This window comes from Loxodonta africana, chromosome 16, assembly GCF_030014295.1.
Source record: "Loxodonta africana isolate mLoxAfr1 chromosome 16, mLoxAfr1.hap2, whole genome shotgun sequence".
NCBI lineage: Eukaryota > Metazoa > Chordata > Mammalia > Proboscidea > Elephantidae > Loxodonta > Loxodonta africana.
In genome coordinates, this window is record NC_087357.1 from 11,840,216 (window position 1) to 11,864,098 (window position 23,883).

The window sequence follows — 23,883 nt, forward strand, 5'->3', positions numbered from 1 at the left end:
CACCACTTTCAATGAAAGACAGGACATCCAGACAGAAGCTCAATAAAGACACGGAAGATCTAAATGCCACAATCAAGCAGCTTGACCTCATAGACATATATAGAACACTCCACTCAACAGCAACCAAGTATACTTTCTTTTCTAGTGCACATGGAACATTCTCTAGAATAGATCACATATTAGGTCATAAAGCAAGCCTTAGCAGAATCCAAAACATTGAAATATTACAAAGCATCTTCTCTGACCATAAGGCCATAAAAGTGGAAATCGATAACAGAAAAAGCAGGAAAAAGAAATCAAACACTTGGAAACTGAACAATACCCTGCTCAAAAAGACTGGATTATAGAAGACACTAAGAATGGAATAAAGAAATTCATAGAATCCATTGAGAATGAAAACACTTCCTATGAGAACCTCTGGGACACAGCGAAAGCAGTGCTCAGAGGTCAATTTATATCAATAAATGCACATATACAAAAAGAAGAAAGGGTCAAAATCAAAGAATTATCCCTACACCTTGAACAAACAGAAAGAGAGCAACAAAAGAAACCCTCAGGCACCAGAAGGAAATAATAAAAATTAGAGCTGAAACAGAAAAACAATTGAAAGAATTAACAAGACCAAAAGCTGGTTCTTCGAAAAAATCAACAAAACCGATAAACCATTGGCCAAACTGACGAAAGAAAAACAGAAGAGGAAGCAAATAACCCAAATAAGAAATGAGACGGGCAATATTACAATAGACCCAAGTGAAATTAAAAGAATCATATCAGATTACTATGAAAAATTGTACTCTAACAAATTTGAAAACCTAGAAGAAATGGATGAATTCCTAGAAACACACTACCTACATAAATTAACACAAACTGAGGTAGACCAACTAAATAGACCCGTAACAAAAGAAGAGTTTGAAAAGGTAATCAAAAAACTCCCAACAACAAAAAAAACGCTGGCCGGACGGCTTCACTGCAGAGTTCTACCAAACTTTCAGAGAAGAGTGAACACCACTACTACTAAAGGTATTTCAGAGCATAGAAAAGGACGGAATACTTCCTAACTCATTCTATGAAGCCGCCATATCCCTGATACCAAAACCTGGTAAACACACCACAAAAAAAGAAAATTACAGAGCTATATCCCTCATGAACATAGATGCAAAAATCCTCAACAAAATAGAATTCAACAACATATCAAAAAAATAATTCACCATGACCAAGTGGGATTCATACCAGGTATGCAGGGATGGTTCAACATTAGAAAAACAATTAATGTAATCCATTTATCACATAAATAAAACAAAAGAGAAGAATCACATGATTTTATCAATTGATGCAGAAAAGGCATTTGACAAAGTTCAACACTCATTCATGAGGAAAACTCTCAGCAAAATAGGAATAGAAGGAAAATTCCTCAACATAATAAATGGTGTTTGTACAAAGCCAATAGCCAACATTATCCTAAATAGAGAGAGTCTGAAAGCATTCCCCTTGAGATCGGGAACCAGACAAGGATGCCCTTTATTACCACTCTTATTCAACATTGTGCTGGAGGTCCTAGCCAGAGCAATTAGGCTAGATAAAGAAATAATAGGCGTCCAGATTGGCAAGGAAGAAGTAAAATTATCTCTATTTGCAGACGACATGATCTTATACACAGAAAACCCTAAGGAACCCTCAGGAAAACTACTGAAACTAATAGAAGAGTTCAGCAGACTATCAGGCTACAAGATAAACACACAAAAATCAGTTGGATTCATCTACACCAACAAAAAGAACATCGAAGAGGAAATGACCAAATCCATACCATTTACAGTAGCCCCCGAGAAGATAAAATACTTAGGAATAAATCTTACCAGAGATGTAAAAGACTTATACAAAGAAAACTACAATATGCTTCTGCAGGAAACCAAAAGAGACCTACGTAAGTGGAAAAACACACCTTGCTCATGGATAGGAAGACTTAACATTATAAAAATGTCTATTCTACCAAAAGCGACCTATACATTTAATGCAATTCTGATCCAAATTCCAACAACATTCTTTAATGAGATGGAGAAACAAATCACCAACTTCATGTGGAAGGGAAAGAGGCCCCAGGTAAGTAAAGCATTACTGAAAAAGAGGAACAAAGTGGGAGGCCTTACTCTACCTGATTTTAGAACCTATTATACCACCACAGTAGTCAAAACAGCCTGGTACTGGAACAGAAACATAGATCAATGGAACAGAATTGAGAATCCAGACATAAATCCATCCACATATAAGCCGTTGATATTTGACAAAGGCCCCAAAACAGTTAAGTGAGGAAATGACAGTCTTTTTAAAAAATGGTGCTGACATAACTGGATATCCATCTGCAAAAAAATGAAACAAGACCCATACCTCACTCCATGCACAAAAACAAGCTCAAAATGGATCAAAGACCTAAATATAAAATCTGAAATGATAAAGATCATGGAAGAAAAAATAGGGACAATGTTAAGAGCCCTAATACATGGCATAAACAGTGTACAAAACATTTCTAACAATGCAGAAGAAAAACTAGATAACTGGGAGCTCCTAAAAATCAAACACCTATGCTCATCCAAAGACTTCACCAAAAGAGTGAAAAGATTACCTACAGACTGGGAAAAAGGTTTTAGCTATGACATTTCTAATCAGTGCCTGATCTCTAAAATCTACATGATACTGCAAAAACACAAATATACCCAATTAAAAAATGGGCGAAAGATATGAACAGACACTTCACTAAAGAAGACATTCAGGTAGTTAACAGATACATGAGGAAATGCTCACGATCATTAGCCATTAGAGAAATGCAAATCACAACTACAATGAGATTTCATCTCCAACAAGGCTGGCATTAATCCAAAAAACACAAAACAATAAATGTTGGAAAGGCTGTGGAGAGATTGGAACACTTATACACTGCTGGTGGGAATACAAAATGGTACAGCCACTTTGGAAATCGATTTGGTGCATCCTCAAAAAGCTAGAAATAGAACTACCATACGATCCAGCAATCCCACTCCTTGGAGTATATCCTAGAGAAATAAGGGACTTTACAGGAACACACCCATGTTCACTGCAGCACTGTTTACATTTGCAAAAAGATGGAAGCAACCAAGGTGCCCATCAGTGGATGACTGGATAAATAAATTATGGTATAGTCACACAATGGAATACTATACATCAATAAAGAACAGTGATGAATTTGTGAAACATTTTATAACATGGAGGAATTGGAATCTGGAAGGCATTATGCTGAGTGAAATTAGTCGGTTGCAAAAGGACAAATATTGTATAAGACTACTATTATAAAAACTCAAGAAATAGTTAAACAGAGAAGAAAATACTCTTCAATGGTTACGAGAGGGAGGGGGGAGGGAGGGTGGGAGAGGGGTATTCACTAATTAGACAGTAGATAAGAACTACTTTAGGTGAAGGGAAAGACAACACACAATACAGGCGAGGTCAGGACAACTGGACTAAACCAAAAGCAAAGAAGTTTCCAGAATAAACTGAATGCTTCGAAGGCCAGTGTAGCAGGGACGGGGGTTCGGGGACCATGGTTTCAGGGGACATCTAAGTCAGTTGGCATAATAATATCTATTAAGAAAACATTCTGCATCCCACCTTGGAGAGAGGCGTCTCGGGTCTTAAACACTAGCAAGCAGCCATCTAAGATGCATCAATTGGTCTCAAGCCACCTGGATCAAAGGAGAATAAAGAGCACCAAGGGCACAAGGTAATTACGAGCCCAAGAACAGAAAAAAAAAAAAAAAACGGAAAGGGCCACATAAACCAGAGACGACTCGATAGCACTATATAAAAAAAAAAAAATCATCCTGAGACCAGAAGAGCTAGGTGGTGCCCGGCTACATCCGATGACTGCTCTGACAGGGAACACAACAGAGAACCCCCAAGGGAACAAGTCAGTCTCTCACACAAAAACTTATATACACCTTGCTACATACTCCCAGCTGCTCTCCCCCTAATGAGACAGCCCAGTCCGTCCCTCTGCTCTCTCTTTTCCTATCTATTTCACCAGCTTCTAACCGCCTCTACCCTCTCATCTCTCCTCCAGGCAGGAGATGCCAACATAGTCTCAAGTGTTCGCCTGATCCAAGAAGCTCACTCCTCACCAGCATCCCTCTCCAACCCATTGTCCAGTCCAATCCGTGTCTGAAGAGTTGGCTTTTTTTCTCCTGTCCTGGGCCAACAGAAGGTCTGGGGCCATGGCCACCGGGGTCCTTCTAGTCTCAGTCAGACTATTAAGTCTGGTCTTTTTACGAGAATTTGGGGTCTGCATCCCACTGTTCCCCTGCTCCCTTGGGGGTTCTCTCTGAGTCGGAACCGACTCGATGGCACCTAACAACAACAATCTTTCTGAAGCAGATTGCCAGGTCTTTCTCCCATGGGGCTGTTAGGTGGGTTCAAATCTACCTTTCAGCTAGCAGTTAAGCACTTAACTGTTGCACCACTAGGGCTCCGTTCACACTAGTAGCATGACTATTGTCGAAAAAATGGAAAATAACAAGTGTTAGTGAGGATGTGGAGAAATTAGAACCCCCATGCATTGCTGGTGGGAGTGTAAAATGATGCAGCGTCTGTAGGACACAGTTTGTCAGGTCCTCAGAAAGGTAAACACGGAATTGCCATATGACCGAGCAATCCTAATCCTAGGCAGACACCCGAAAGACTTGAAAGCAGGGACTCAAACAAGCGCATGTACACCAATGTTCATGACAGCATTAGTCACAATTGCCAAGAGGTGGAAACAACCCAAACGTCCAGCAATGGATGAATGGATAAACGAAACGTGGCATATTATTCAGGCATAAAGAGAAGTGAAGTGCTGATACACGCTACAACATGGGTGAACCTTGGAATCGTTATGCTGAGTGAAATAAGTCAGACAGAAAAGGACAAATACTGTGTGATCCCACTTACATAAACTATCTCAAATAGGAAAATGCATAGAGACAAGACCAAAGCTTGTTAGTGGCGGGGGGAGGGGAAGGGGGAAGTTACCATTAAGGGGCACTGAGTTTTTGCTTGGGATGGTGAAATGCTTTTGGAAATAGTGGTGATGGTGGCACAGCATGGTGAATGTATTAGTGTCACTGAAGCGCACACTTCAAAATGGTGAAAATGGTAAATGTTTTGTTATATTTATTTTACCACAAAAAATTATTACAAAATTGGTATTGAGTCATAAATACTTATTTAGGCAGGGATTCAGAGATGAAAGGCTCTGTCTGTGCCCTGGAGGATGTGGCAGCCAAGGAGGGGGCAATAGGAAACCAGGCAGTCACCACACAGAGGTGCTAACTCAACCCTGGGGCGGGGCGTTGGGAGTCCAGACCTGGGGGGAGGGCAGATGGCAATGGATGGGTTTCTTCCTAAAGGAATCGGCAATAGAGCAGGTGCTGGAAGGAAAGCTAGGTGTTACCTTGGGAGAAGGGGGCACAGGGGAGAGTTCCAGGTAGAATGGGTGGGGGGGGGAGGTTCACGGGGAGGGAGGCTGTGGGGGGGAGCAGAGGCGGGTTGTCTTCTTGGCAGCTCTGCCCGCTCTGCTTCGTAGCTGTTGGTGCTTAGAGCCTTTAATTCATCTTGTTTTTCAGTTGATGAAGGTCGTGAATGAAATGTGCCCCAATATCACCAGAATTTACAACATTGGCAAAAGCCACCAGGGCCTGAAACTGTATGCTGTGGAGATCTCGGACAACCCTGGGGAGCACGAAGTTGGTGAGGGGTGCGCCTCTGGGATGCCTCTGTGGTGCAGTCTTAGAGGACGAGGAGATGGTTCCCCACCAAGAGAACATGCACGCAGTAGGGCATCAGCTGTCCACGTGATGACTCTTGCATAGACAGGATTCTGCAGATTTTGCTTCTGTGACCCTCTCTTCTGGTGACATGGGCTGTAGAGTTATTTAATCTAGAAATGCCCTCCTTTTCCCCAAATGGACCATATTTAATTCCACGCCCTCCGTCTCTGAGACCAATCACAATAGTGCAAAGAGAAGTGGCTGGGGACTTCCAGAACAGAGCCCTATTCTGGGAGAAAATTCTGGACTTCCTGATTCTTAATAGCTCAAGGTAGAGAGAGTTCCCTTAATTTTAATCTTTTTTTAAATATCAATTCTAAATTGAGTATTTTCTGTTTTTAGCCACTTCTCGTTCAATCCCTCCCTAACTTGTATTTCTCCAGCAATGGTAGGCTGGTTTTTTTCCTTTGGTAAATCTGGGAATCCTTTAGAAGTCTGCTGATATTGAGGGTAAAGATTTGTCTGATTCATTCAACTTTAACATCCATCGCTATCTCAGGAGGCCCTCTCTGGAGTTCCTCTTAAAGGGTAAGAGCTTTACCTGTTGGTGAACTCACATTTCCGCAGAAGCAGTAGCTTTGCCAGGGAACCCGGAGAAACGTCAGCCACCTCCGGCACTGATAAATCCCAACGTTTAAAAAGCTGAGCTTCGAAAGAGAAAATATTCAAAGACAGTCCTTCATAAAGTTGTGTCATTGCTGGTTTGCCCCGATAGGCTATTTTCTGCTTAGATTTATTATTCTTTGAGTCCTTGCAATGTTTAATAGGTAGTACTTTTAAGGAAAATAATTACTGTCCAATAAAGAAAGATAATTGCCAAGGCTCATGCGTAACTTGTACATTTTCTACTGTAAGCACTGCCTTATTTTACCTGTTCTTGCAAAATCAGAATAAACATTATTACACTGTGGCTGGTGTCATCTACACAATGTCTTACATACCTGTTTGGGGACTAAAAGGAAGGATGCTGATATAATTTGGGAGGTTGATTTGAGGACAGACAGGGCTAGAACTGTATGGTTATGTGACTGGAGGTTTCTCCTAGCACCATGTGACACGCGCCGTTGTGGCCGTGAGCACCCAGTGTGAGCTGTGTTCTCCCGCTCTGAGTGCAGGTGAGCCCGAGTTCCACTACATCGCCGGCGCCCATGGCAACGAGGTGCTGGGCCGCGAGCTGCTGCTTCTGCTGATGCAGTTCTTGTGCCAGGAGTACTTGGCCCGCAATGAACGCATCGTCCACCTGGTAGACGAGACCCGCATTCACATCCTGCCGTCCCTCAACCCCGACGGCTACGAGAAGGCCTACGAAGCGGTAATGGTGCAGGCTCCCGTCACCCTCTCCCCAGCAGCTGGGCCCATTCCAGAGCCCTGAGTGCACCGGAGATTCCACGTGATAAGCTCCTTTTTAAGTGTCTTTCTCTGGAGACAGGAAAGACCCACAAGGGCTTCCTGACCATCAGTGACTTAAGATAGAGGGGTTTCCCTAAAATTTATTTCAAACTTATTTCCAAGCATTCCTTGTTCCAGCTGTGTCCCATTCAATCACTCTCAAACCTGTGTTCTCCAAGCAGGATTGGAGAATGCAGGTGACCCTGAGAGGTAGACGTGCCCACAAACGGCAGAAAGCGAGCATGAATGTTGTTGTTGTTGTTAGCCTTTGAGTTGGCTCCGACTCGTGGCAGCCTTATGTATAACAGAACGAAACACTACCTGGTCCTGTGCCATCTTCCCAACTGTTGGTATGTTTGAGACCATCGTTGCAGCTTTTGGGTAAGCCGTCTCAGTGACGGTTTCCCTCATTTTCACTGACCTTCTATTTTACCAAACATGATGTCCTTTTCTAGCAATTGGGCTTTCCTAATGATGTGCCCAAAGTAAGCACGGTGGAGTCCTGCCATCCTCACTTCTAAGCAGCATTCTGGCTGTGTGATATGTTATATGTACAGATAATAATACAATGAAATAACAACATTCATTGAGCGCTTAGTGGCAGGCATGGGCTAACATTGAATATAACCTTTAATTTTCTCATCAGTCCTCTGAGGATTGTTTCTACTATTCTGATATACTGTTTATGTTTCACGTTCTAATCTGTCTCCATTATGTGTTGAATATAGCTAGTATTATGTTATGATATAGATTTATAATTATATATCACAATATCTGGGAATAAAGTGGAAAAATGTATTTAAAACAACAGGACCTAGCAAATACAAACTCTACAGTATAGAATTTCACTTGTGTTTATTGGTACAAATAGTTGGCTAGGGATTTGCAGTGCTAACTAGTAAGGCAGGATCGTGGGCTGGGCAGGGAGAAAGTGCTGATACGATGGTTGTTGATTTTGCTGTGATGGCGTCTTAGATTCAATACTACTCAAAGGTTCAGCTGACCGGTATAGAGGGGAGGAGGAAAGAGGTGGCAGAGGGACCGAGTTTTTTTTTTCAGCATTTCCATGTGGTAGGAGTGGTTCTCTGCATTACCTCTTTGGAGTCGTTGGGGTGTTTTATCCATCACCCACCAAATATTAATGTATTAATGGAAGACTTTTCAAGATCCTCCTTTGGAGACCATCTCTGGGTCACAGACTTCCAGAGGCTTATGGTGGTTGTTGCTGGGTACTATTTTGTTGATTTCAACTCATGGCGACCCCATGTGGTAGAGTAGAACTGTCCCATAGGGTTTTCTTGGCTGTAAATCTTTATGGAAGCAGGTTGCCAGGTCTTTCTCCTGCAGAGCAGCTGGTGGGTTTGAACTGACAACCTTTTGGTTAGCAGCTGAGCACTTAACCATTGCACCACCTAATTGGAGATATTGTGGGTGCTTCTTGGGTGTTAGAATCAGGACTGCCTACAAGATGTGGGTCCCTCATGTTCTGATTGTCTCCCAGGGCTCGGAGCTGGGAGGCTGGTCCCTGGGGCGCTGGACCCACGAGGGGATCGACATCAACAACAACTTCCCGGACTTAAACACGCTGCTCTGGGAAGCGGAGGACAGACAGAATGTCCCAAGGAGAGTTCCCAATCACTACATTGCCATCCCGGAGTGGTTTCTGTCCGAAAATGCCACGGTGAGTAAAAAACAGCTCATGATGTGCCGAGCAGCAGAAGGCCAGCGTTCATGCCCACTTGTATTTGCAGAAGATATGACAGTTAAGAGCAAGACAAAGCCATTTTTTCTTTCATGGTTTCTTCAAAAGTAGGGAGATATGCTAGATAATATCTACTTTTACGTTGATATTTAGGGAGATTCTTCATAGATGAGAAATCATTTAATTATATTTTGTTACAACTGTACAATGCTTCAAAAACAAAAACCTGCCCTGAATCCTAGAATGGTGTATATTTATTGTTATTATCATTATTACCCTCATTATTGTCAGTGACTGCTCCGAAATTATCCTCGGCCCTCGCTGATTGCTTGAGATATTTTTATTTTAATAAGTCCCCATAGATGATTACGTGTCGTCTTTCAGAAAGAAAAATGAAACTGATGAAAAATGTTTCCTCCAAGTTTCTTAGGTTTTCTTTCACACACACAGAGTATGTGGTAGAAGAAGTAATTCTCACAAAATTGTCCATGCCTTTTATTGCCTCCTCTGCCCATGACAACCTACCTCCAGACCCCTGTTCTTTGGTCCTACATGCCTTTCAAGAGCTCTGCCTTCACTACATAAGCTAGGGTTAGGCTCAGCTGCACATAAATGAAAAACCAAAATAAGAGTGGCTTAACAAAGTACAAGGAGCCCTGGTGGCTTGGTGGTTAAGAACTCTGTTTTCTGTTTTCACATAAAAGAATCATGGAGGCAGACGGGACAGGGCTGGCCACACAGAAACCCCATAATTGTTAGGGACCCAGGATTCGTCTGTCCTCCTGAATCTACCAGGTTATCACATGACTTCCATCCTCAAGGTCAAATCCAAGATGGCAGTCGGTGCTCTAGCTGTCATGTCTGAAAAGGAAGAGGAGATAAATGGTGTAAAAAAAAAAAAAAATCCTCAGATAATTCAATTTCTTTTAAGAGGCCTTCCTAGAATTCCCACACAATACTTCTGCTTAATCTAATTGGCCAGAATTTAGTCACATGGTGTCAGCCCAGAGCCATGGTGGCATAGCGGGTAAGAGCTTGGCTGCTAACCAAAAAGGTCAGCAGTTCGAACCCACTAGATGCTCCTTAGAAACTGTATGGGGCAGTTCTGCTCTGTCCTGCAGGGTCGCTATAAGTTGGAATCTACCAGACGGCACACAGCAACAACAAAATGGGCTGATACCCAGAAAAAGAAAGAAAAGAAACCATTTCTGCAGAGTCGATGCTAACCCATAGCGACCCGAACAGAACAGAGTAGAACTCCCTCATAGGATTTCCTAGGCTGTAATCCTTACAGGCGCAGATCACCAGGTCTTTTCTCCTCCTGAGCTGCTGGTGGGTTGAACCACCGACCTTTCAGTTAGCAGGTGATCGTTTAAGCATTGTGCCGCCAGGGCTTCTCCACCCAACTTTAGGGGTGGGGAAATGCTATATTTTATGGCAAGCACATTGCAACCTAAAAAAAATGATTGGCAAAATTAAGAAGTCTGACAACGCTCAAGTGTGGGAGAGGACTAGGGCCAGTGGGTCTTCTACATTGAAGGCCAAAGTGTAACTTAGCACAATTTTGGAAAATAATTTGATCACCTTATAAGGTAGAATATTTATATATCTTATGACTCTGCAATTCCACTTCTAGTTATATAAACCAAAAAACCAAACCTGTTGCCATCAAGTCGATTCTGACTCATAGCAACTCTATAGGACGGAGTAGAACTGCCCCACAGGGTTTCCAAGGAGATGCTGGTGGATTCCAACTGCAGACCTTTTAGTTAGCAGCCAAGCTCTTAACCACTGTGCCACCAGGGCTCCTTCTGGTTATGTAGGCAAGATAAATTTCAGCATGTGTTACAGAAGACAGTACAAGAAAATTAAAAGCAACACTGCTCATTACAGCAAAAAATTGAAAATAACTGATACGTTCATTATCCTGAGAACAGATAAATGATGAGTAGTCATACTGAGTGGAAAAACTGAACTACAGCTGTGTAAAGCAACACTGATGGACCTTAGAAACATAACATTGAGTGGGAAAAAAAGCAAATTGTTATAGGACATTGAAGCTATTCTGTATGATACTATCATGGTGGGCACACGACATTACATATTTGTCAAACCCATACAACTGTACAACACAAAGAGTGATCCCTAATGCACACTGTAAACTATATTTAATAACAATGTATCAATATTGACTCAGCCATTGTAACAAATGTGCCACTCGACCACAAGATCTTAACAACAGGGAAAACCACACAGTGGGAGGAAGATGGGGTATGAGAACTCTGGGATTTCTGCACAATTTTTCTGTAAACCTAAAACTGTTCGAAAAAGTAAAGCTTATTAAAGAACCAAAAAAAAAAAAGAAAATACTGTGAAGAAGATAGTTACTTCACCCTCCCTTTTTTTAGATCAAAAGCAAGTAAAATAAAATAATTTCCCTTTTTTGATCCATCATGTCCAGAAAGTCCAGTGTTCCTAGGACAGATAGTGAAATTCCAAATTTTGTTAGGATTATTCCATAAAATTATTGCTTTCTCAATACGTCCCGCTTTTGAGAACTGGGGCGATAAAGAAATCTCCTTGTCTATCAGTTGTTTTACATGTGTATGTTCCCAGGTGGCGGCGGAGACCAGGGCGGTCATTGCGTGGATGGAAAAAATACCCTTTGTGCTGGGTGGAAACCTGCAGGGTGGGGAGCTGGTGGTGGCATACCCCTATGACATGGTGCGGTCCCTGTGGAAGACCCAGGAGCACACACCCACGCCTGACGACCATGTGTTCCGCTGGCTGGCCTACTCCTACGCCTCCACCCACCGCCTCATGACGGACGCACGGAGGAGGGTCTGCCACACGGAAGACTTCCAAAAGGAAGACGGGACGGTCAATGGGGCTTCTTGGCACACTGTTGCTGGAAGTAAGTCTCTATCAGTCCTGCTCCTCCTCACAGGGCCAGATGATGATGGACAGCTAGAACAGGGGACCCAATCCCTCTGTATTAGCTTCCTAGAGATGCTGGAACAAAGTGCCACAAACTGGTTGGCTTAAAACGATGGAAATTTATTGCCTCACAGGTCCGAAAGCTACATGTTCAGATTCAAGATGGAAGCAGGGCTATGCTCCCTCCATTGATAGATCTATATATATATCATACAGCACTCAGTTATGATGGGCCCCCTCCTCTGGCTTCTCCTTCTTTCAGAAGCATGCTGACCATGAGACCTCTTTGATGAGCGTATTCTCTTATTTCACGACACTAATTAACATTCATACTGTTTTACTTTGCTCAAGTTTCAGCCTACATGCATTTCTCAGGTTTGTTTCCACTCTTGGAAAAAGAAGAAAAGTAATAGAAATATTTGTTGCCACGCCTTTTAAAAACATGTACACGCATAACTTGGAGATATTTCAAGTTCGGTTCCAGACCACCGCAATGAAGCAAATATCACAATAAAGCCAGTCACATGAATTCTTTGGTTTCCCAGTATATATAAGAGTTGTTTACACTACACTGTAGTCTATTAAGAGTGTGATAGCATTATGTCTAAAAAAAAATGTACATACATCAATTAAAAAATACTTTATTGCTAAAAAATGTCAGCCATCATTGGAGCCTTCAGCAAGTTGTAATCTTTTTGCTGGTGGAGGATCTTACCTGGATGTTGATGGCTGCTGACTGATCAGGGCGGTGGCTGCTGAAGGTTGAGGTGGCTGTGGCAGTTTCTTACAAAAGGCAGCAAAGAAGTTTGCCTCATTGATTGGCTCTTCCTTTTATGAAAGATTTCTGTGTAGCGTGTGATGCCATTTGATAGCATTTTACCCACAGTAGAACTTTCAAAATTGGAGTTGATCCTCTCAAAATCTGCGCTTACTTTATCAACTAAGTTTATGAAATATTCTAAATCCTTTGTTGTCATTACAGCAATGTTTACGGAGTTTTCACTGGAAGTAGATTTCATCTCAAGAAACCACTTTCTTTGCTCGTCCATAAGAAGCAACTCCTCACCTGCTAAAGTTTTATCATGGGATTGCAGAAATTCAGTCCCATCTTCAGGCTCCACTTCTAATTCTAGTTTTCTTGCTGTTTTCATCAACATCTGCAGTTACTTCCTCCACTGGAACCTTGAATCCCTCAAAGTATTCCATGAGGGTCAGAATCAGCTTCTTCCAAACTCCTCTTAATGTTGCTGTTTTAACCTCCTCCCATAAATCATGGGTGTTCTTAATGGCATCTAGAATGGTAAATCTTCTCCAGAAAGTTTTCAGTCACTCTGCCCAGACACATCAGAGGAGTTACTGTCTACGGCAGCTATAGCCATATGGAATGTATTTCTTAAATAATAAGACTCAAAAGTTGAAATTACTCTTCATCCACGAGCTGCAGAAGGGATGTTGTTTTGGTAGGCATGAAACAACATTAATCTCCTTGTATGTACATCTCCATCAGAGCCTTTGGGTGACCAGGTGTATTGTCAATGAGCGTAATATTCTGAAAGCGATCTTTTTTCTGAGTAGATTTCAACAGTGAGCTTAAAGTATTCAATAAACCATGTTGTAAACAAATATGCTGTCATCCGGGTTTTGTTGTTCCATTTATAGAGCACAGGCAGTGTAGATTTAGTGTAGTTCTCAAGGGCCCTAAGATTTTCAGAATGGTAAATGAGCACTGGCTTCAACTTAAAGTCACCAGCTGCATGTGCCCCTAACAAGAGTGTCAGCTTGTCCTTTGTAGCTTTGAAGCCAGGCGTTGACTTCTCTCTGGCTATGAAAGTCCTAGGTGGCATCTTCTTCTGGTGTAAGACGGTTTTGTCTACACTGCGAATCTGCTGTTGAGCGTAGCCGCCCTTATCAGTGATCTTAGCTGGATCCGTGGACAGCTTGATCCAGCTTCTCCGTTAGCACTTACTGCTCCACCTTGCACATTTATGTTCTTTTCCTTAAACCTCGTGAACCAACCTCTGCTGGCTCCAAACTGTTCTTCTGTAGCTTCCTCACCACTCTCAGCCTTCACAGAATTGGAGAGAGTTAGGGCCTTGCTCTGGATTAGGCTTTGGTTTAAGGGAATGTTGTGGCTGGTCTGATCTTCTATCCAGGCCACTAAAGCTTTCTCCATATCAGCAATAAGCCTGTTTCACTTCCTTATCATTTGTCTGTTGACTGGAGTAGCACTTTTAATTGCCCTCAAGAGCTTTTCCTTTGCATTCATAGCTTGGCTGACAGGTTAGCACAAGAGGCCTAGCTTTCAGTGTATCTTGGCTTTCAACATGCCTTGCTCACTAAGCTTAATCATTTCTAGCTTTTGATTTAATGTGAGAGACGTGAGACTCTCCCTTTCACTTGAACACCTAGAGGCCATTGTAGGCTTATTAATCGGCCTAATTTCAATATGGTACTGAAGGAAGAAGTCCAAGCTGCACTGAAGGCATGGCGAAAAACAAGGCTCCAGGAATTCATGGAATATACTTTGAGATATTTCAACAAACGGATGTGTTCAGTTGTCCATGCCAAGAAATTTGAAAGACAGCTACTTGGCCAACCAACTGGAAGAGATCCATATTTATGCCTCCTCCCAAGAAAGGTGATCCAACCGAATGTGGAAATTAACAATATCATTAATATCACATGCAAGCAAAATTTTCCTGAAGATCGTTCAAAAGCAGCTGCAGGAGTATATCGACAGGGAACTACCCGAAATTCAGGCCGGTTTCAGAAGAGGACGTGGAACCAGGGATATCATTGCTGATGTCAGATGGATCCTGGCTGAAAGCAGAGAATACCAGAAGGATGTTTACCTGTGTTTTATTGACTATGCAAAGGCATTTGATTGAGTGGATCATAACAAATTATGGATAACATTGCGAAGAATGGGAATTCCAGAACACTTAATTGTGCTTATGAGGAACCTGTACACGGAACAAGAGGCAGTTGTTCGGACAGAACAAGGGGATACTGATTGGTTTAAAGTCAGGAAAGGTGTGCGTCAGGGTTGTATCCTTTCACCATACCTGTTCAATCTGTATGCTGAGCAAATAATCCGAGAAGCTGGACTATATGAAGAAAAATATGGCACCAGGATTAGAGGAAGACTCATTAACAACCTGCATTATGCAGATAACACAACCTTGCTTACTGAAAGAAAAGACAACTTGAAGCACTTACTGATGAAGATCAAAGACAATAGCCTTCAGTATGGATTATACCTCGACATAAAGAAAACAAAAATCTTCACAACTGGACCAACAAGCAACATCATGATAAACAGAGAAAAGGTTGAAGTTATCAAGGATTTCATTTTACTTGGATCCACAATCAATGTCCATGGAAGCAAAACCAAATCCATTGCCATCGAGTCGATTCCAACTCATATCAACCCAAGGAAGCAGCAGTCTAGAAATCAAACGACATGTTGCATTGGGCAAATCTATTGCAAAGGACTTTTTTAAAGTGTTGAAAGGCAAAGGTGTCACCTTGAAGACTAAGTTGTGCCTGACCCAAGCCATGGTATTTTCAATCCTACCGGATGCATGCAAAATCTGAGCAATGAATAAGGAAGACTGATGAAGAATTGACGCCTTTGAATTGTGGTGTTGACAAAGAGCACTGAATATACCGTGGACTGCCAAAAGAACAAACAAATCTGTCTTGAAAGAAGTGCAGCCAGAATGCTCCTTAGAAACAAGGATGGTGAGACTGTGCCTCACATTGGACATGTTCTCAGGATGGATTAGTCCCTGGAGAAAGACATCATGCTTGGTAAAGTACAGGGTCAATGGAAAAGAGGAAGACCCTCAATGAGGTGGACTGACACAGTGACAGCAACAGAGGGCTCAAACATCACAACGATTGTGAGCATGGCGCAGGACCAGGCAGTGTTTCGTTCTGTGGTACATAGGGTCACTATGACTTGGAACCAACCCAGTGGCACCTAACGACAATTTCAATATTGTCGTGTCTCAGGGAATACGGAGGCCCATCAGAGGTGCAGGAGAGACGTGGGGGAATTGCCAGTCAGTGGAGCAGTCAGAACACACACAACATTTATTAAGTTTGCTGTCTTACATGGCCCAGTTTGTGGCACCCCAAAACAAGGACAATAGTAACATCAAAGATCACTGATGACACATCACCATACCAGATATAATAATAGTGAAAAAGTTTGAAATGTTGCAAGAATTGCCAAAATGTGACACAGAGACACGAAGTGAGCACTTGCTGTTGAAAAAGTGGTGCCGATAGACTTGCTTGACTCAGGGTTGCCACAAACCTTCTATTTGTGAAAAATTCAGTATCTGCGGAGCGCAATAGAGTGAGGCGCAATAAAACGAGGTATGCCTCTACAGGAAACTTGCCATTTCTTCTTGGTTGCACACCAAGCAGAGGCATTTTATTTATCCCCGTGATGGTTTTGCTCTGTAAGAGATCAAAAAATTAATGTAAATCCCTATCAAGAAAATTTCCTAATGGCAAAAAGCACGCTTGCTTTTCAATTGTAGCCATAAGACCTACAGACATCATGAAGTGAAGTACCTCCATTTAATTTTTAAGGCTGCTGTGACTAAATTGCCCATGGACACAGCCAGATCCATCAGTGTCGAGTCAATAATAACGCTTTTAAAAGTCGATGGCCACATAACCACACACGCAGCTTTGTTTTTTTTTTTCCCCCTATCAATTATATTTTCCATTATTTCAGGGACTTAGTGGCTGAGCCATGTGGTGGTTTGAGTCTTTGTTTAATCATCCTTCTTCCTGGTGGCGTAATGAAGTCTGCAGATTCATTTTTTTGTAGATTAATGAATCGTGATTTCTCATTTCCTCCCCTCCCCCTCTGCTTCCTCCGCATGTTTTTGTGGGTGACTTTCTCACTCCTTAGCAGAGCGCTGACAGGCATTGGTTGATGGAGGGTGGTGCAGGTTACATCAAGGCACAGTAAATCCCAAAATGCACATCGTTTGTCGTGTGTACATTTGAACTGCCATCCTGCCTCCTCCGGCCACAATGAAGCAGGTCCTGTGATAGCATCAGGCACGCAGAGCTATAAGGCTTGCGTGCTTCCACACTCACTGTTCAAGTTTGTGACAAGGGAAGGATCCAGCCAAAGCGAAGACACAAAGGAACACAATGCCATCCCCACCCACGATGAGGCTTGCAAAGAACTCTCTGGGCCACGCCACATCTCAGGAAATGTTCTCACAAAGTGTTCTCAGCCACGCAACATGTGCCAGAAGTGCTGGGAATCATAGCAGAGCCATCATGGCCTAAGCCTTTTCACCGTTCTTTGGGTTTTTCATCATTTTACCAATCCTTAGTACTGTCCTAACACTGCTGAGGCAAAATGGCAGGCCCTATTTGTAGACAAGGGAGCCTTGGTGGCACAGTCAAGCACTTGTTGCTAACCAAAAGGTCGGCGGTTTGAGCCCACCAGCCACTCTGTGGAAGAAGGATGCGGCAGTCTCCTCCCATAAAGATCACAGCCTCGGAAACCGCATGGGGCAGCTCTACTCTGTCCTATAGGGTTGCATTGAGCCTGGGTCTACTTGATGGGCAGCAGGATTTGTAAATAAGAATATGGGCTTGCAGTGCAGACCTGGGCTCACACCCTGTTTCTGGCCCTTTCCAGATACATGATCCTGGATACGTTTCTTGGCGTTTTTAGCCTCAACTGTCTTATTTGTACATTATGATAGGTTAACTACCTCTGCTGGCTTTGTGGTAGAGATTAAATGACCCAGTGGACACAGAGTGCTTAGGACAGGTCCTGGCTTATGTTTCACATTAATAAACATCATCGTTGTCACTGTTGCTGTTAGTTGCTGTCGAATCCACCCTGACTCATGGTAGCCCCATGCACAGCGGAACAAAACACTGCCCGGTCCCGCACCATTGCTGTGATAGCTGTGGGCCGGACAAGCTTCCGTTATCGGTAGCTATTTTTATGAATTATAATAGAAACTGTTTGTAGAGCTATAGCCGAGATCAGCGTAACTATAGGGAAAATGTAATTAAACAGTTAAAGTCCATAGTGTTGATACTTTTATTCTAAACACAGTGTGTTAAACTGAATTTAATAAAATAGAAAAAACCGCTTCTCTAGAAAGTGCTCACCTCACTAACTAAGATGTATGAGATGTCCTTGTGTGTGTCTGTCTGCGTTGGATCATCTGTTTTAACCCCGCCCCCACCCTGCCCTCACCCCCGCCCCCGCATTTGCCCTAACGTAACTAGAACATACTTGATAACTTTGTTCCAAGAAAGTCTCCTGAGTCTCATTCTTGCCACTTTGAATACTGTTTGAACTGTTGTCCGGTTGGCTTGGCAGGTCTGAACGATTTCAGCTACCTTCACACAAACTGCTTCGAGCTGTCCATCTATGTGGGCTGTGACAAGTACCCCCACGAGAGCGAGCTGCCGGAGGAGTGGGAGAACAACCGGGAGTCCCTGATCGTCTTCATGGAGCAGGTGTGGCATGGGAGGTGGCTGTCACAAGGGGGCTTAGCTAAGGAACGGGACGTTTAGGTGGTTGGAAGCATGGGATTTCATCAACGCTTCAGTCCCGGTCAGCCTTCTGGGCCAGCCACAGATAGTGTGGAAAGGAACTCTTCCCACGTTATCAGACCCTAGGAAATGAGTTCTGAGTAAATATTGATGCTCCCACTGGCTCCTGGGAGGTGGAACTAGCTCAAGCATTCTCCAGTGCTGCCCTGTGGGGTAGGAGTGATAACTGCCCCACTCAGTACTTGTTGGAAAAACAGTCAACGCGCCCAGGCCCCTTCAGGCCTCCTGAGTCACAGCTGCAGGTGTGGGTAGGTGGCTTGGGAGCAGTTTTAAGAAGCATCTGCTGAGATTCTGCTGTTTAGGGGGTGAGGGGACCCTGTGGTATTCACGCAGAACCTCACTCAAGGACACACCCATCCTGAGGCACCCATGATTAAACAGGCTCGAAGTTAGTGCTAAAACTAACCAAATAAAAGCCATGCCCCAGGAAAGAGCAGACTAACTGGACATCAGAGGAATAAACAAAAACTAACATTGAACTCCAGGGCTCCCCCATGTATAAGTATTGGTACATGACTACCTTAATTCCCAGCTTTTGCAGGAAGGTAAGTTACTAAGGACTGTACACAGAGGTGGCCCCTCCTCCCATGAGTTGTTCTAGATGAGTCAGAAGGACCATTCAGCAAGTGACACAGGCTGCCAGCTCCCTGGTACCTGGTGCTTCCTGGCCACATTGTGTACCAGGGGCCGAGGCTGGCACCAGGGCCTGCATCTCTGTGTAAAGTCCATCCCGGTGTAAAGTCTATCCCAGTGTAAAGTCCATCTGGGTATAAAGTACATCGTGGTGTGAAGTCTATCCTGGTGTAACGTACATCCTGGTGTAAAGTCCATCCTGGTGTTAAGCCTATCCCAGTGTAAAGTACATCTTGGTGTTAAGTCTATCCCAGTGTAAAGTATGTCATAGTGTAAAGTACGTCAAGGTGTTAAGTCCATCCTGGTGTTAAGTGTATGCCAGTGTAAAGCACATCGTGGTGTAAAGTACATCGTGGTGTGAAGTACATCGTGGTGTGAAGTATATTCAGGTTAAGTCTATCCCAGTGTAAACTACATCATGGTGTAAAGTATGTCCCGGTTTTAAGTCTAACCTGGTGTTAAGTCTATCTCGGTGTTAAGATCGCAGGGGCCCAGTGCAGCCACCCTGACTCCCCTGGCACAGAAAGGGTGGAACTCATTCTTCCGTCTTAGGAAGCCGTGAGAACACCTTGGAATGCCGTTGTATGGGAGAAGATTCTTCTTCATTTCCACAGACGACAAGAGAGAAGGCCTTGACTATCACAGCCTAACCATTCCGAAGATTTAGCCAAAGCCTCTCCTGTGGGTAAAATGCCCAGGCTTAGTGAAATGTTTAAGAAGGTGATTGGAAATGCTGATATGTCACCTGGGATGGTCACATCATTTTACAGCTGAGCTGCTAACTGAAAGATCGTTGGTTCAAACCCTCAACCGCTCTGTGGGAGAAAGATGTGAGAGTCTGTTCCCATAAAGGTCACAGCCTTGGAAACCCTCCGGAGAAGTTCTGCCACATCCTACAGGGTCACTATGAGTCGGAATCGACTCAACAGCGATGGGTTTGGTTTGCTTTAGTATACAGTCCTTAAAAAATTAAATTCCATTTTTAGTGGATGGATTTTTATGAGCCATCTCAGATCCTCAAGTGTTTTATATCTCTGGGATATTTTGTTTAACTCCAGTGTAAGGACCCAAAAGGAAAGCAGAAGCTAGCGTACCAAATCCACACGAAATAGCGAGTCTTTTAAGCTAAACGAAGCATTGTGAGCTTTCCTGGTGGGACTAGGGTGACGTTAGGTTTATAGGTGACTCTGTTGTGCTGGCTGTCTCCCGAGCTGCTTCTCTTCCCTGAGCAGGTTCATCGTGGCATCAAAGGCACAGTAAGAGATCCACACGGGAAAGGAATTCCAAACGCCGTGATCTCCGTAGAAGGTGTGAACCATGACATCCGAACAGGTAACTGCAAATGTAAAGTATATAAAGTGTCACTCAGTAAGGAACATGCGTTTTCTTGAAGTGTTTACTTGGGTTAAAATCACGGGTTGAATGCAAGAAACTTCTTAAGCAGAGATGGCCCAATTGTCTCTTTCCTCTAATTTCCTACAGAGACCCCTGAGAGCAAGGTTTTTCATCCTGTGCTTTCTGGCTTCTCTTGTCCCTTCCCTGGGCTGGCATGGAGCAGTTGGCCAATGTCTGGGTGCAGTGGAAGTTTCCAGAAGCTGCAGAGGCAGCTCTGTCTCTACAGTGGTGTTATGACACAGGCAGCTTAGCTCCCCAGTCGGGGCAGGATATGGCCAGTGAGTACCTGTACGGGAGTCAGAGGCAGGCTTCTCCAGAGAGGGAGAAGCTGTAGGCTGGAGCAGCCCAGGGCAGCGTTGGCAGCTCATGGAGCAGGGCAGTGGGGCTGCAGTAGAGTGGGGCAACTGGAGGGGTAGGTAAGGAGCAGAGAGAGATGGTCCCTAAGTAGCAGTCCAAGAAGTGTGCGGGCCTCAGGAAACCACTGAACATGATGTTTTAGGAAGGCTCCATTGTCTACAATGCGTAGAGTAGGGTAATAAAAAGATCTAACTTTGTTTTTGTGGGTCCTATATGCCAGACACTCTTAAGAGCTTTATGTGTATAAACTCAGCTGTTCCTTAACAACTGTTCTATTTCTTGATGCTCTTGTTACCCCCAGGAGTCCCTGGGTGGTACAAATGGTTAACGGTTAACGTGCTTGAGTGCTAAGCAAAAGGTTGACCATTCGAGTCCACCCAGAGATGCCTCAGAAGAAAGGTCTGCTGAGCTACTTCCAAAAAATCAGCCATCGAGACCCCTGTGGAGCCCAGTTCTACTCTGACACACGTGGGGTCCCTGGGAGTTGGAGCTGACTCAGCGGGAACTGGTAGATGTCATGACCCGTACCTGAGGAAGAGTGAGGCGCACCGAGACGTGAACCAGGGACCCGGTTCCCATCCACTGGGAGGGATCGCGGCTGGTGGTGTTGAAGCCAAGCCCAGGGCTCCTCCTTCACCCCCGTGTTCCTTCTCATTAAGAGGGAGAAGGGGCCTTTCTCTCCCAAGTGTTCACACGTTAACAGCTCCAGTCCCCGCACCAAGACGGTACTTGAGGCTTTGCAGGAATTATGATTCCGTCTGACTGTGAGGAAACAGAGACTCTGGCACCTCAGACAGTGCCAGATGGCCTCTCCCGGGCCTGGTCTGGAAGGCCCATTACAATTTAAATGGATGAAATGTAGCTGAAACGTTGCACACAGTAGACTGCCGGGTAATACCTTGAATCGCACTCTTCCCATTGAGCTGTCCGTTTCTTGGCACAGTGATATTTTCTGAACCTTCCTAATGCCCGTCCTTGAGGCTCTCGCAGTCAGTGACCATGAGGCATCACGCTGTGTAACATGACATTCTGGACATTTTGGCCCCTCACAGGCATCCATGCATTCATTCATTCATCATTTGCTTGCTCATTCATTAATTCAACCAATGGACACTGTACAGCAGTAGTGGGCCAGAGACAGTACAGGGTGCCGGAGTTCTTTATGAATGGAGACAGGCTGTCTGATACGGCTCTTCCTAGGACTGGCATTGTCAACATTGCTTATGAGCACCTTTAAAATAAAGTGACTCATGCCAGGGCCTGGAACACTCCTTGGACTATTTCGTGCCTTATTTGCAAAACACGGATTTTTAAACTGAGTGGGAGTTAAAAAGGCCCCGGGGCCCCATAAGTGGAGACGAGAATACTTTGCCTAATGGACCCTGCATTTCAAGCCCCTGGAGTCAAGGAGACAGTTTTGATGAGCTGATGGCAAACGCATTTCTCTCTCCCTTTATTTTCCCCCTCTAAATAATTTCCCAGTGTATTCTCCTGACAGACAGATTCCATACTTTAACATGTTTATATGTTCCAGCATCTTCCAGAGCTCCACCTAAGCTCAGAATTTGTCTTGATTTCTGTCTGAAGCTCATGTGATTTATTTCAGGAGGGATTTTGCATAAAAGAGAAATATTAAGTGGAATTCCACAGGGAAGGAAGCTAGTGAGAATACTTTGTAAATACACGTTGGCCCAGCACAGGCTCAGGACTCCCCATGACTGTTCTTTGTTGGGTGAATACTAATCTGAACTGCTAAGGGGTTGGGTTACCTCTTTTGTCCACAAACGCCCAGAGTTGCCCACTGTGTATTGGCCTCCTTCCAAGCTCCACAGAACACTCACTCCCAAAGGCCAGCCTATTGCTCAACGGACAGTAACCCAACACGGGGCGCCTGAGTCTCATGGTGTAGATGGAGTCTAGGCTTCTCTGGGGCCAGGGGTGGAAATGAGATAAGATGAACATCAGCATAAACTGGGGCAATCCCCAACAAGAACATCCGGGAGGGGGGCACCCTGCCAGAAGACAAGAGACTCAGTGCCCAGAAATGGAAACTGCTAGGTGGCAGAGAGAGTCCCTGGGTGCCGAAAACAGTTAAGCACTCAACTACTAGCTGAAAGGTTGGTAGTTCAAACCCACTCAGAGGTGCCTCAGAGGAAAAGCCTGACTATCTCTTTCTGAAAAGTCACGGACTTGAAAACCCTATGGAGCAGTTTACTCTGCACACATAGGGTCTCCGTGAGTTGGAACTGACTCTACGGCAGCCAAGGACAAGATTGCAGAGTTAGCACCCCTTATCCTGACTCGGTGAACCCAAACGAATTCCTGACAATTTCATTCATTCAATACATGCTTTTAAGCACCTACCTTGTGCCAGGAGAGGGATCTTAGGGAGCTAGACGGGTCTGACCTCTGACCTCTAAAAGCATACACATGGAGGAGACCTGCAAGTCTAAAGAAAATGAACAAGTAAGCTGCAGACTGACCGGGGCCCAGAAAGGAAGAAGTTGGGTGATGTACTAGAAGCAGGTGGGGCAGGGGTACACCGTATCAGGCAGCCAAGGAGGGTCCTCGGGGAGGGGGTGACTTTGGTGTTGAGACTTGAAGGAAGAGCCAAAGATGGTCTTTACGAGCGAGGAACAGCGCTTCAGTTGGAGGGCAGTAATTACATAAAACCCTGGAGGCTGCAGCGCCACGGGCAAGGGAAGAGTGACCTGCCGTGACGTGGGAGGGTGGCGGGCTCCCCACGCAGGGGCCACCAGCCCTCGTCACGAGTTTGGGGTGACTCCTCAGGCTGCCGGAACACCACCTCTCCCCACCAGCTTGTCTGTTTCTCCTCACGAACAAGTCGTTTGCACCTGGATTTTCTTCCAAGGCTTATCCAGCAGGGGCGTAGGAATGGAACAGGTTGCTTTAAAATTACAAAAAGTAGGTTTCAGTATTAAAAAAGAAACTATAGGACTGAAATAACGTCTCAATATCTGAGTTTTCAAAGGATGAAGGGGACCCAGCACAGCAGTTGGGGAA

General features: G+C 44.2%; 1 protein-coding gene across 1 annotated transcript in view; it reads left to right on the plus strand.

Annotated features, from left to right (window-relative positions):
- The window catches only part of CPXM2 (carboxypeptidase X, M14 family member 2), a 126,233-nt gene that overhangs the window by 98,781 nt on the left and 3,569 nt on the right, over positions 1-23,883 (plus strand). The window contains exons 8-13 of the mRNA XM_010599223.3: positions 5,628-5,751; positions 6,947-7,143; positions 8,722-8,901; positions 11,539-11,836; positions 18,239-18,378; positions 20,340-20,439. Coding sequence (XP_010597525.2) covers positions 5,628-5,751; positions 6,947-7,143; positions 8,722-8,901; positions 11,539-11,836; positions 18,239-18,378; positions 20,340-20,439 — 1,039 coding nt within the window. The remainder of the gene's footprint in view (positions 1-5,627; positions 5,752-6,946; positions 7,144-8,721; positions 8,902-11,538; positions 11,837-18,238; positions 18,379-20,339; positions 20,440-23,883) is intronic.